Raw genomic sequence first — 13,939 nt, forward strand, 5'->3', positions numbered from 1 at the left:
TTCTGGAGAGAATTTGTAGAATAGTGTTTTATTAACTGTAAGGGTGTCTGTAATATTATTTATAATATGTTACCTTAAATTATCACTTACATTTCATTACACAGTTTAACTTTAACTAGTCTGAATCTCAATTTTTCAGTGAATATAAATTAAAATGTATGCAGCACTTAGCTCGAATTGATTAGGGGTTTAGGTTGGATAAGAAAAAGTACAGTCCAGCAAAAACTTCGCACCACGGCCTTGCTGGCGTTGCAGTCAAGAGGGAAGCTATCGTCAAGAGGAAACACCATACTTTGCAAAAAAATATATAGGCCTATTTTTTGTTTTGGTCAGAGAGGTTCTGCCTGTGGCTAAGTTGTAGCCAATAGTTTAATGCATAAAATAGCCTGTATTTTTTAATTTTTTACAAACAATGTTTCTGTAGATTGCTTAAACAGGTAGGGCAATTTAGCATTTTGCAACGTGTAGAAAGAAACTACAATCGTACGCGTGCCGTATGGACTAATGTTTAATTACCTAAGGACAAAATAAAAATTAATTGATCTTTTACTGACTTTAAAAAAAAAACTGCAAAATCGGCATGTAAACTGCGAACTCAATTAGGCATTTTACCATCACTAACCTTAACAACAAAACCAAGATACCAGAAAACGCCAAATAAAATTTTAACACAAATCACTACTTTCACTAATTAATTATGGATTCAATATTAAATGGAAAACTCCTGCTTTGTTTTTATTTCAAAAACATTATAATGAGATGATATATTCTAAACGTTTCTGTAAACATTTGACGCTTACTTTAGTGTTTCATCAATATTTTGTTTAAAGTGGAATGACCTCAACGGCTACTCTGGAACTAACCTGAGAATTAAACTAAAAAAGTTCGTAGAGACAATATATTTTTTCACTAAAGCAATTACTATGACAAGTTCCAGTGAGCGGGATTTATTAATTTTGTTTGGAGAAGGTTTTAACTAGGTACATTCTGTTTCTCAAAGGAAAAGGGGTTAAAATCATATAGACTAGCATGCATAGTATGAATAAAGTACAGGGAAAACCTATAACAGTAATATTTTGAGGTAGTTTCCTTTTCTTTATATGCTTGTCAATGCTGGAGAAACGTAATTTCGTGATTGGTTTCGACAAATGGGTAATCAAACCCTAACCATGCACTGCAGTGGCAAAAATGTTAGACGTGAGCCGTTGATTAGCTTTTTCAAATATAGATGAATATAAACTCGTTAAATGTTTTAAAATAAAATCATAATATATCCATTGAATATAACATGTAATACTATCTAACAACTAAATGGCTAAAGAGGATGAAGAAGCAAATAAATAGGTATTGTAATGTGGTCTCAACCATGGTCTCAACTATGAACCCGCTGAACGTTTTAAATAGGCCTATTTCGATAGAATGTAAAGTCAATCGCACTTTTAGCAGGAATTCCACCACATAAACTTAGAATAAGAGTAGTTTCTATTTTTGTTTATATTATTTTGACCAGAACCAAATCTAGGGTAAAGTTTAGTCTAAGGGATGCATTTACACTAATTTAGTTTACCTTAACGAAAGGAGAATAAAAGTAGAAACAATAACTGGGCCAGGTCGCTAATTCAGTGGGTTTTACCAAGAACTTAAATTATCTCCACATCTTTATATGCCTTTTCATATTTCACGAAGACAATTTCCGAAATTACAATCGGGGAAGCATTTATATCAAAGAACTTTGTTAACTATAGACTACCGTTAAGCATTAAAATGCACAAACATACGCCTGAAAATTAAGTTACCATTCTTCGTAATGTAATGACATATTTGATTTAATATCATGATAATTAAATGCTAGAAACTCAGTTTCTATATCCCGTAAACTGATGCTGAGCCGGCCAAACTCCTAGCGCCAATGCCGTGCCAAGCGATTTTATGCCTATTTTTAATCGCTTAAAAATGATACAAGCAGGCTCCGTATCAAAAAAAGCTTCAAATAAAAAATAAAATTCATACTTTGATCTAAAACTTTGCCGCAGGAATTTTTTTCCTGACCAAAAATTAAAAAAGTTCCTCGCTTACTACATTTTTCATGTTTTTTATGGTGTTAAAAAACAATCATCTGTTTTAATTTGCCTAAATAAATTATAAAAATTATGTTAAGGTAAAAACTAGCTACATAGTAATGAGCACTGGTTTTTCCAGAAAAATAATATATCAATTTGAAATTTGTATGTTAACAAATAAGTGTAGCAGAGCAGGTTGAGTGAATGTATGTTTGTGTAAAACAGAGAGGTTCATTCGGCCCGTCCGCCTCGGTATCCCGCCAATTCGATTGACTTATGGCAGAGACTGTACCGTTGGAGCTTATGAAACTTGGAGGTTATGAACCGCTCTGTTTATTTGATATTTAAAAGTTGGAGTTTGTGAAAATTGGACATTGTGAAACTGTGCTTATTTGAAAGTTATAGTTTTGGAGTTTATGAAGTTTGGAGGTTATGAAACACACTGTTTATTTAATATTTTAGACGTTGGGGTTTGTGAAATTTGGACATTATGAACCTCACCCGTAACATCGACCGAAACGACAATGAGTACTGATCGATCCCATAGACCACCCTTACCCACGGTCCTGGATAACAATTCTAAAGACATATAGAAAGGGTTGGTTTATGTGACCGTATCTTGTTCCTTACGCAGAAGGACAATCTCAACTGCTTTGTTAGGAAGCCGACTATTGCCTTAGCAGAACGAATGGGTGTTAGGTGGTTGATGCGATCGTAAACAACTCTAAATGTTCGACAATATTTGAAATTTGGATAACGTAACTATCTTCTAACAACATAAATAAAGATACACAACAGATGAACTAAACACTATTACTCTCCCCAACAGGGACGAACACTCCGAAATCTAATAACAGTTAAGAGAATATTTTGGGGTAAATGAATTAGTATTTAAAGTAAATGTATGTTGTATTGTTAATTATTTGGTATAGTCGTAGCATTGCAAATTATTGTTATGTTAAGATAACGTTTGTTTTCGATTTTTTATAGATTGTTTTAATACAGTATATTGTTGGCATGGATTGTTTGTTTTATGGCTTGTTTTTGTGGATAGTTTATTAAGATTAATGATAAGAGTTGTTTTGAAAAGCATAATTAATTATGAAAAATACGTCCTTGGTAAAGACATGTTTTATTTATTTTTTAAAGTAGAATTATAGCCATTGAACAACTCTTGCTATTTCAAAGTGTTTCAACTTTCTTAGATAAACTCGGCTTCCTAACTTGAAGTGGGAGCTGATCCAGAAAACGGAGTAATTCAAAGTTTATCCAGCATAACTCAAGGAAATTCTAAGAAATGTAAGTGGTACAAAATACAGCAAAGGTGGGTTGATGCTCTTATTTTCCGTGAAAATTCGAAGACCCTCTTCACTAGAAAATCTTAATTTCATAGATATTTTTATGAATCTATTCATTCGTTGTAACTTATCAATCAAACAACAAGATGTTTATGGTTACCGTGCTATTTAATGGGAGTCCATAAATTGTTTTGTTCCTTACAAGTTTCAGCGCTGTTTCCCTGTACGGTATTATTACCGTATATGTTCAATTTCCCCAAAGCTTAGTGAATAGTGATATATTATATGGGTAAAACAAAAAACCATCATCTTACAGTAAAACGTGTTCATTTGTAAATTGGTGAAACATTCCACAATGTGCGTAAAGTACTTACTGTACTTGATACAAATTCCCAATAATAATTTGTTAAAAATAGTACTTTTTCTAAATTATATACTCCTAGTAATTCAAAGTGTTCTTTGTTCTGACAAAGAATCTCCAAACGACATACAAATCATTGCATTTTGATACTGAAATAGACATACAGTGTGGTTTAAAAAGTCCCAAAACTGTGTAAGATATATTTTTTCCATTATAGATAAAGCAATAAAATTTGGCGTATCAATAATAATCAATAATATGTACTCTTTCAAGCTATTATTACTTTTTACCTCTTAAGGGGTACGGCCCATGAGGAGTATGCCTGTTCCCCTTTATTGAAGAAACAGTAATAATAGCTTAAAAGTGACGACATTTATAGCTATAATTGATTTTTTAAGTTTCATTCCATTATCTATAGGGAATAGTATAAAATATATTACACCATTCCGGGACTTTTCAATCATACTGTATTGTCCATATCGATCTTTTGCAGTTAAATTTGTTAAAAAAAAAAAATAGTTCAATCAGCCAATCACAGAGTATGCTGCCATCGAAATTCCATTTTCTTCCTCATCCTTGGGCACTATGATAGTTGATTTTAAAAGATGCTAAAAAGTATCCTTTCAATGTGGCTTGAAGTTTGCATATTTGATAAAAGTCACTAACTCACATCAGTGCATTCTGTTGGTTGTTCAGTTGAACTACGTCGATATCTACTTCTATTAAAAGTCGATGATTTCAACTGTCAGTATATCGTATATCGTATAGTGTTATATAGTCAATGGTATTGGTTTGCCAAACGATCTACTATACCGACTTAACCGTGGTATGAACAGACTCTGGCGGCAACGTTCAAAACTATCACCACGGACCGATTCAGAGTTAATCCAGAATCCAGACCTAGAATTCATTACAATTGTTACAATTGTCTCTGGTACTATTAGACCAGAGAATTGTTAAAAATGAAAAATGTTACCAAACAATGTACATTGATAAAACCTATACTCTTTGCTACACAAAACTATTTCAAGTTTTGAAATCTTACACGTAACTTAAAAAAGTGCACATATTATAGTATTTATTATAGTATTTGAGTAACTGATAACATGTCTAGTGGCACTATGCAGTAGTTTAGGTGGCAGAACAAAAATATGGTATTACACAAAATGTAGGCCCTAACTCTATGCAGAAAAATGCGCTCATCCATTGTCGCAGCTTTTGTAACACTATGCTGCAATGAGTTAATATGATCGAGTTTTATATAATTTTTTTTAGATATTTCAGGACTGGAGGTCAACTTGTTATTTCATATTATTAGCTGTATTTTATTAACACCACAGAGAATTAATCTGTATCTTACTTGTCTGTGGCTACACACGACACAATTTTGCTAAAGATTTGTTTGGGCTCAACAAATAAACAAGAATTGTGTTGACATCTTGTTGCTATGTATATTTAAATGGCTATTTGTGTATAAGTGCGCAAAGTACGTCTTTGCCACTTAAGTGGCCATACATTTCGAGAGAGGCAATGACTGTTTGTGCTCGCAAACCAAACACTATTTTTTTACCACCATAATTAACTTATAATAATACACAAAGATTAACTTTTTAGATGTATATAAAATGCAATTTAGGTTATGTTTGCTTTTAAGGTTATATAATTTGCTTACCGGTTGTTAACTAACGTACCTGTTCCGCTGCTGAGACTGGTGTAAAAACGACAAATTTGAAATCAGCTGATTTATTGAGCGGGAACTATCCTTTCCCGCTCTAGAGTGGCAATGAGCTATTTTGCGAACTGTTTAAAGGTATGGCAATGTGATAATTTCCATGCAGTGGTAGAAAGATACTTTTACGTTACCTTTACGTTTACTTTTGCAATCTTTAGATACATTTTCTTTTCTTTGAAAATTAAGAGATTATGTATCATGATAAGCCACTTACCTTGTACGCCTTGTAAATCCCTTACAAGTTTTGTACGACTTGTAAGCTCTTGTAAGTAAAACTGGTTAAGGGTGTTTTTCTTTGGAAAGAAAGGGTGTTTGGAATGTTATTGTTTATTTAGTTTAAAATTTATACCATAGGTAAAACAGAATTTTTATTTATAAAAATTTTTTATTAGTTGCTTAAATACATGTAATAAACACATTGCCTAATTTTTTATTTAAATATACACACAAAGCAGTAAAAAGGTAGCTTATAAGTTGTAACGGTCAATAAAATAAAAGTAAAGATAAGTTTTAATATGATATAACCATCAAAGTTGAAACAAATAACATTTCTATTTTCAAACAGTTTAGACAGAGTGCAATAAATTCGACATTAAGTACAAATCAGAAAATCTCTTGGCCTGCGTTGCCTATTAAATTATTTTCATCAACTCAATAAAAGTAAATTAACAAAATAAATCATTAATCCAGTTAAAGATTATTTGGCATCATAGTTTTCTTCTGCAAGGTAAACAACTAATGTTTTGCAATTTCGTATTTTGGTTATTAAATCGTTTGCGTAAATGTTTAGTAATTAAAACAATATAAAAAACCATATAGTCGATAACATCACACTTATCAATGTTATCATTCACTAACATGAAACACCCACAAATAAAGTAGGATAGAAAAGCAGGAATCAGATAAATAAGAATTGTTAAAAGGCGATTGTATTTTAATTTTATCTATAAGTTGTATTTTTATCGTAGTACTAATGGTAAGACCTGGATGCGGGACTGATTTTTTTCGTTTTGAGGTCCCTAGAGGCCAAAAACACCATCCGTTCAAATTCATATATATGTGTCCGTTAGCACGATAACTCGAGCAAAAATGATCAGATTTTGATGAAATTTGGTGCAAACGTGTAAACCTACATTTATTCGAACGAGTTCGCGAACCAGCATGATCGGACTATGGGAACGGGGGTTTAAATTACCATATTATTCTTATGGAGAAAAAGTAAACTGTTGTAGTTTGCTTGTTTATGAACATATTTTGATCAAATTTGGAAAATGTTTTTATTTCTTACTAACTGTTAACATTTTACAAAAAAAAAAAAAAAAACACTTACGCTCCCAGATGCAGCAAACCTAAGTACTTGTTAAACTAATTCTATTTAAGTAGGGAATAAAATGTTATATTTTAAAGTAGACATTTTAGTGTAAATTCAATCAGGCGAATGGAAATTCGCTTAGTCTGCAGGTTTGCTGCGGCGGGGTATTTGTTTAAAGCATACGCACTTGTAACTCATACTTACATAATATTATTTTATATAAAGGGCAACTATAACTATAATTTCAATGATTGGGGGATGTTCAATTATTTAATTTGTTCGTTCTATTTAATCTGTTACTCATTACATTTACAGTCAAAAAATTTAAAACATGGAAAAACTGATGGCAAAATAATACAGCCTCGATCTTTAACGATTGACAGTACCCTACTTAATAGTACATATCATAATTGATTGCGCATGGATTAAAAAACGAAAATCCCCCACTCTTTGTACTGTACTAAGTAAGCATGGTACATAACAGGGAAGAAAATCTCTTATATTGTTATACAATTTAAAACATCAATAAAATTTATAAGTTGATAGGTTATACATCTTGGAGTCAAAATATCTTAAACTTTATATCAAGTAAAAGCCATAGCATTAATCATTATCAAAATACAAATTATAATAGTAAAATTCTCTTTTGAAATAGGTTATTGTGTTTTTAAAAAATCTACAGTTAAATGTCTCCACCAATAGCTATATTTAATAAGTTCTAGATGTTGTTAAAGAGTCAATCTTTTATGAGTCAGTTTATTGTAGATTTCAGGCCCCATGTCTTGCGATAAAAATTAAACAAATTTAGTTTATGTTTTTTCGGAATTTAGAGAATTTTTAAAATTGTAATTTTAATTAGGGCCAGATTGGTAATGCAAGAATGCGTCAAAGTTTCCTTAATTGATTCGATAAGGACATTTTCCGTTAATTCATTACCACTATGGTTTTCAGGTTGTAATGATATAATTATTCAAAAATCCTGTTTAGGATTAGGTTATTAGGTTATTTTAGGTCGAATTGGATTAGGTTTTCTTAGGGTGGAAACCAGGACATCCCTTAAAACTTCAATGGTGCAAATGATATAGACGCGATAAACTAGCGGAAAAAAGTGCTTCGATAAAAGTTCTAAAGGTCTAAATTAGAGTACAAATAGTTTACTAATTGTTCTTCTAGGAACCTTTTCAATAAGGAAACTCAACATTGTTTGACTCCGAAGTTTTAGTCCGTCCGGAGGTGACTCATAAGAGTGTAAATCAAAGGTCGTCTATGATTCATATGCAGTTGTGACCTGTTTCGTGGCAGATGTTACAATTTTGTAGATAAACATTTTTTACACAGCCATTGCCTGACAATTTCCCTTAAAAAAAAATAGGTGTATTGTTCAAAAAGTAAAAGTAAAAAGTAGATTTTTGTTACTCGAACGAAATAGTAAATGTTACCAGTCCTGAAAACATGTGTTTACCGGACGAGTGTGGTCGTTCCCGTGCGAGACAAAGTCGAGTACGGGATTACCATACGAGTCCGGTAAACACATTTTGGAGGGGTTTCGTACGATAGTTTACGCCATACTACTAAATCTGTACAGATCCTTATATATTACCACCAACTAAAGGACTAAAAATCACCAATCATAACCTCTTAAGAGAGGTTATGTTTTCGTTTATAGCCACTCATTGACACCCAAATACAGCACAGTATAATCAGCTGATTGGTGTCCGGTAAAACTCATTACAGTACAGTAGTACGTAATAAAACCCCATTTGATTAATAAGCTGGCAGCAAACCGCTGTTTTCGGGACTAAATCCTTGCGCGGAAAGTTCGTCAAAATAGTGTAGTGTGGAGTAAAAGTTTTAGCAATATATTTATAAAATTTTTGTACAGTTGACTGAATTATGAACTTGCATATTTTTGTTTTTAGGCCATTGTTGCAATTCCATATCGTTTGATGGCTTAAAAGCCTTAAGGCATTTTACGTGGGACATGGAAATACCTATTTGAGGTTAAACTGATGCATGCATTGATGTATTGAAGATTTGGTTGAGTTTTCATAATAATTTCCCACACAACACAAAAAGATCCTTGGAATGTCTTGGGGATATCGCAGTGGGATATGGGGGATATCCTCTGTATATCCCTCAATGTCCTCAGAGTTTCCTGGGGAACTCTCCCTGGGATATCCCTATGTCCGCCTAAATCCGGATCCCTGGGATATCCCGTCAAGATATCATACATCAAAACACAAAATAATAAAGATTTAGTCTGAAAAGCACATTTATGAGTTTAGTATTTTGTTGATAAATAGTTCATATTATACCAATTAAAAAAAAAAAAACTATATTTTTGTTCACCAGATGGGTTTTGAACCGGACGCCTTCAACTTATGGACCTCTTATCTTACCTCTGAGCTATATGTGATTGTTGAAATGTTAAGTTTTCAAGCAGTTAAAGAGGAGCCGACAGCTGCAATGGTCAAAATAATAATGAAATATTTTTTTTACACTATGATTCTGTTTATGCATCAAGTTGTTGAACTGCTTTTCTGGGAGTTGGAGAGGATACTGGTATTCGAATATAGATAATTAATTACCATTAATAATGTTAGTATAATTGTTGTATCATTAATTAATGTTTCCCCTTAAATTGTTCAACTAATACAATTTTCTCATAAAAGTTAAAGAATTTTAATTTTAAAAAATATTTTCATTATTATTATAATTATCATAAGCAGGTGTATTATTATTATAAAAAGGTGAAAATTCTGAGTTGGATAGTTATTCTGAGGAGCTCTGCCCCACGGGAAATTCCTACAGATCTCCAAAGGATGTCCTATGGATATAATCGGAAAACTTGATTCATTTTTATAAATCATTAGTAATGTTAATTCGAAATAAGACTGAAATCCTTTTAAATTACGTTTCTCAAGCACTGAAAAAATACATCCAATACTATAAAATATGATTTAATGTAGCCTACCGAGAATATCCATAGGAAGTCCTAAGGAAATCCCCAAAATGCATTTGTTTGAGTGGGATATGTGCAATATCCTTGAGTGATCCTAGAGATATTCTGTGGGATATTTGGGAACTGGTCAGGATGGCCTGGGAATATCCTGTGCTGTGTGGGTTGTAGACAGCTTTTATACAAATGTAGACTCACCGGGCTATTAACCTTCTAATATACAATATAGTTACTTATTAGGTACTTCTGCAGTAAGTAAAGTAAACATAAGACGAGAATTTAAATATATTATTAAACCGGAAAAATCTGTGGTCAAAGTCAATGGATGATAAATGAAAGTCCGGAGGAAAAAAATTTTAATAAGATAAAAATCCTAAAAAGGAAGACAGTTTAGGTACCTCTTGAAGCTTATACTCATTCTGAATTTCACAAAAGGTAAAATGAAGAAAAGTAAATTATGCAAAATATTCAAAGCGCATTTCTAAATCAGTTTTTGTAATTGTCAATATCGTCTACTGAAAAGCCGTTAAGCAAGTGACGTATTGATGCTATTCGGATTAATGCTTTACTCAAATTACCTCCACTCATTATCATTATCCACAATCACCGCGTATTCGGATAAGAGCTTCTCGATTTCCAAATATTTTGGAATGTGAACCCAAACGAGTAGATCAAATATCGCTCTATGCAGCATAATTGTGTAAGATAGGGATGATAGTGGACTCTATTGTGTGGAGCGCCAGTGTGGTGAGTCATGGGGGCTCCGCCACCTCCAAACTAACAGAGTGAGAGCTCAGTCAGTCAGTCAGTCGTCTACCATGCGGTCGTCCGGGTGGTTCTTGGTCCTCGCGCTCACGGTTCAATCCCTTCGCTCCCAATTGATGTCTGGAGAGTCCACACCGACTGCCTACCATCTGAAGATCGATGCCTCCCATTTGGATTCTTCCGACAATTTCACTGGTAAATGTATATTTTAGTACTACTATTACAGTACCTACGTTATAAAAATATTTATAGGGTAAACATACTGCCTTAAGGATTAACCATCCTTATTAGGTAAAAATAATTTTAACGCATGTTTTGACCGGTAACGTTAGAGAGCATTGATGAATTTCCTTATAGGCTATTTTACTAAATTAACATGGTTTTGAAGAAATTAAACAATTTTTTTTTATAATCCCTGGTATATACTGTGTGATTAAAGAGTAAAACACACTCTGAAATAATACACCCTAATAAACGAGGAAACAGCGTTAAACTAAAACTGGGTATCATCACACTCGTATACTTAACTCCCCGTATACTTAACTCACGCCAAAAAGGCTTTAGATTTTACTCTAAGATAAGAAGACTACTTGCCACATTAAAAGTAAAAAAACACAATATTTTTCAAATTGTTAATTGTTAATGAAATTTGTACCCATTTATTCAAGTGTACCACCTTTCAAAAATTTCATTATATGACACTTGACCACGAGTTTTTAAATTGTTGTTGTTACTGTAAATCTATTACGGAATTTAATTATTTATCTTCAATTTCATTCAAAAAAGAAATACTAGTTTAACAGCTGACAAAACTTCAAAGCATTTTAATCAAAACATCTACTTTTTTGTCATAGGTCGCTAGACACGAGCCCGGGATTGTTTTTCATATTACTTCAGGCTAGACCTAGGGGTTGCGGCATTATCACTTAGATACATTGGTGATTTGTCTGGATTCGAACCCGGGACCTATTGGACTGAAGTCCCGTGCTCACTAGACCAGCTCACTCCCCCAACATCGTTTACTATTAGGCCTATACGTTGCAAACATACAGTAAAGAGAACAATGTAATTCAATTAAAAACACACACAGAATAAATAATGATACAATGCAAGACAGAACTGCACATTCTAGTACTAAATAGATCTAAACAGACGAAACTTCTGCTCTTAAAAAGAATTATAAAATGTCAACAAGGTGATTAACAAATCCATACTCAAGTTAAAATTATTTTGCAACTTTTAGTGAATTAGGCCTATACTTGATGTTAATAAAGGGTTTAAAATTGTCTTATTAAATAATGCAAGAAAGTCGATGAAATAACGAAACTCTTACTATTTAGTATAAAGCAACTACTTTTAATTGTGCTTGGTTAACCTAGTATAATTGTGTTTTCTTTATCAATTATTTACTTAATCAGTGGTCACACTGCTGACCAGTTGATACAAATGCATCTTTCGAAACGATAAGAATACAAGAGTTCAGTTTTGGTTTTTGTTATTTGTGTAAATAGAAAAAAAGCATTTCCGCGTAAACGTTGAGAATACATTTCGATATATTTTCTTCTACATTTACTACAAACTACATTCGATTATTGATTTATCGTTGGATTATTCATTTAATTTCAATCGTTAAAACAATTATTAAGGATATAGTTTGCATTCAGCATATTTAAATTAGAATGGAATATTTAAATTTGAAATTAGCTAGTTTGATTAATGTTTAAGGGTATTTCTCTGCATAATATTATTTTAGCTATAAACAAATATATTTTTAATTAACATTTTAATACTAATCACCTTAAATGTCGTTCGTAAACAAAACTACTAAATTGTTTGAAATTGTTCTGGTCATTAATTATCGTCATGGTTACAAATAAAATACAGTAGTGTTTGTTTCAAGCGCAAACAATAGACTGTAAAAGCATAACTGACTCAATTAAAATGTTTGCATATACTTTACGAGTATCTCCAATTTAAACAAATATCTTGATCACGTTTCTTAACATATTTTATATTGCTAATGTTGCTGTGTTACCTACATTCACATATTCAGATTTTAACAGCTAGACTATTAATATACGTCCTATCCTGCCTTTCATTTTGAATAAACACAAAATTATTTGATGTAATTTTAATATCATATAGGAGTTACATAATTTAATCTATTTTCCTTTAACAAACTAAATCTACTCTCATGGAATGATCACATTTTTTATTAATATTTTTTAAATATTTAAATATTTTTTTTTTTACTTTTAACATCCATAAATGAGACATATAGTATCAGTCTGCATAGGTGGGTTTAAATCAAATAAGTGTAGTGACAAGTTCCGAAATGTAAAAGCGAACAAATTTGGGTTTAATTTAAATAGCTATTAGATCAAATCAAAAGTTGACAAGCGTCTAGTGTGTTGGAATAGATTCAGGGACGGTTAAAAGTTGTTTACATTGAGGATAGAGGTACAATACAATTCCAAAGAAGTAATTGAACATCGTATGCAAAACATCATCTTGGATTTTACCCCTGAATTGGCGAAAGTTTTGTCGCTGCAACAGGCTAATCGGAAACTACGGCAGTCATTTAAGATATTTAGCGAATTTTTCGATGGGGCAGTTGCTACTACGGTAAGACTTAGGCCCGGCACAAATTTAATTTTTATTTTGATGTCCCCAGAGGTCAAAACCACTATTCGACAAAGATTTGATATATGTATCGTACTGAAAACACGTTTTCCTTCCCTGAGCAGCAAACCTACGTACTCGTTAAATCTAATGGTACTTTCGTATACGGAGGCTACCCATATACAGCGCGCTGCGGCGGTTAGGTTAGGCTTGGTTATCATAATTTTTTATGACTCATCTGGTATAGTTCGATTCATAAAGAAACGAGGAAAGTCCTACAAACATATTTATAATAACCCAACCTAATCTAACCGCCGCGGCGCGCTGTAAAACAAGTGGCCTCCGTATAATACGAAAGTACCAATCTAATTTTATTTAAATAGGGAATAAATCTGACAATTGTCAGGAAATAGTGTTATATTATTCAATGCTTTACTCACAATGGAGGAATGTACTAATGATTTAAAATGAAACCTTCCTATTGGAAATGGTAGTTGTCGGCCTATCAGTAAATTAAACCGTAGTTGTTAACAGCAGTTTAATAGTTTCATTGTGTTTTAATGAGTGACTGCTCGATCGTCATGGTGATCTAGCCCATCAAATATTGGAATAAAAATCAATTTGCGATGAAAATCAGATCTGTTTGATGCTAAATGTTTCAAAATCCATTCCAACCCTCTTAAAATACTTACTCTGGTTGAATTAAATTTTCTGTATTTTAAATCCAGATATCGGGGATTTTCTTATTTTATATGAATCCGTGTTATAGCTCTGAATTTTAGAATGGTCTATGGAGCTTGATTGCACAACAGACTATTATGACTTCAAAG

At 32.4% G+C, this 13,939-nt stretch overlaps 1 protein-coding gene across 1 annotated transcript in view; it reads left to right on the plus strand.

Moving 5' to 3' along the window:
• Positions 1–10,544: 10,544 nt before the first annotated feature.
• LOC128998678 (membrane alanyl aminopeptidase-like) overlaps positions 10,545–13,939 on the plus strand; it is a 38,215-nt gene continuing 34,820 nt past the window's right edge. Inside the window, exon 1 of the mRNA XM_054424911.1 lies at positions 10,545–10,682. Within this exon, the coding sequence (XP_054280886.1) occupies positions 10,604–10,682 (79 nt within the window). The 5' untranslated portion in view covers positions 10,545–10,603. The remainder of the gene's footprint in view (positions 10,683–13,939) is intronic.

The sequence above is a fragment of the Macrosteles quadrilineatus genome, unplaced genomic scaffold (genome assembly GCF_028750875.1).
Source record: "Macrosteles quadrilineatus isolate MER2022 unplaced genomic scaffold, UCM_ALF_1.0 Scaffold_7__1_contigs__length_78375512, whole genome shotgun sequence".
Taxonomy (NCBI): Eukaryota; Metazoa; Arthropoda; class Insecta; order Hemiptera; family Cicadellidae; genus Macrosteles; species Macrosteles quadrilineatus.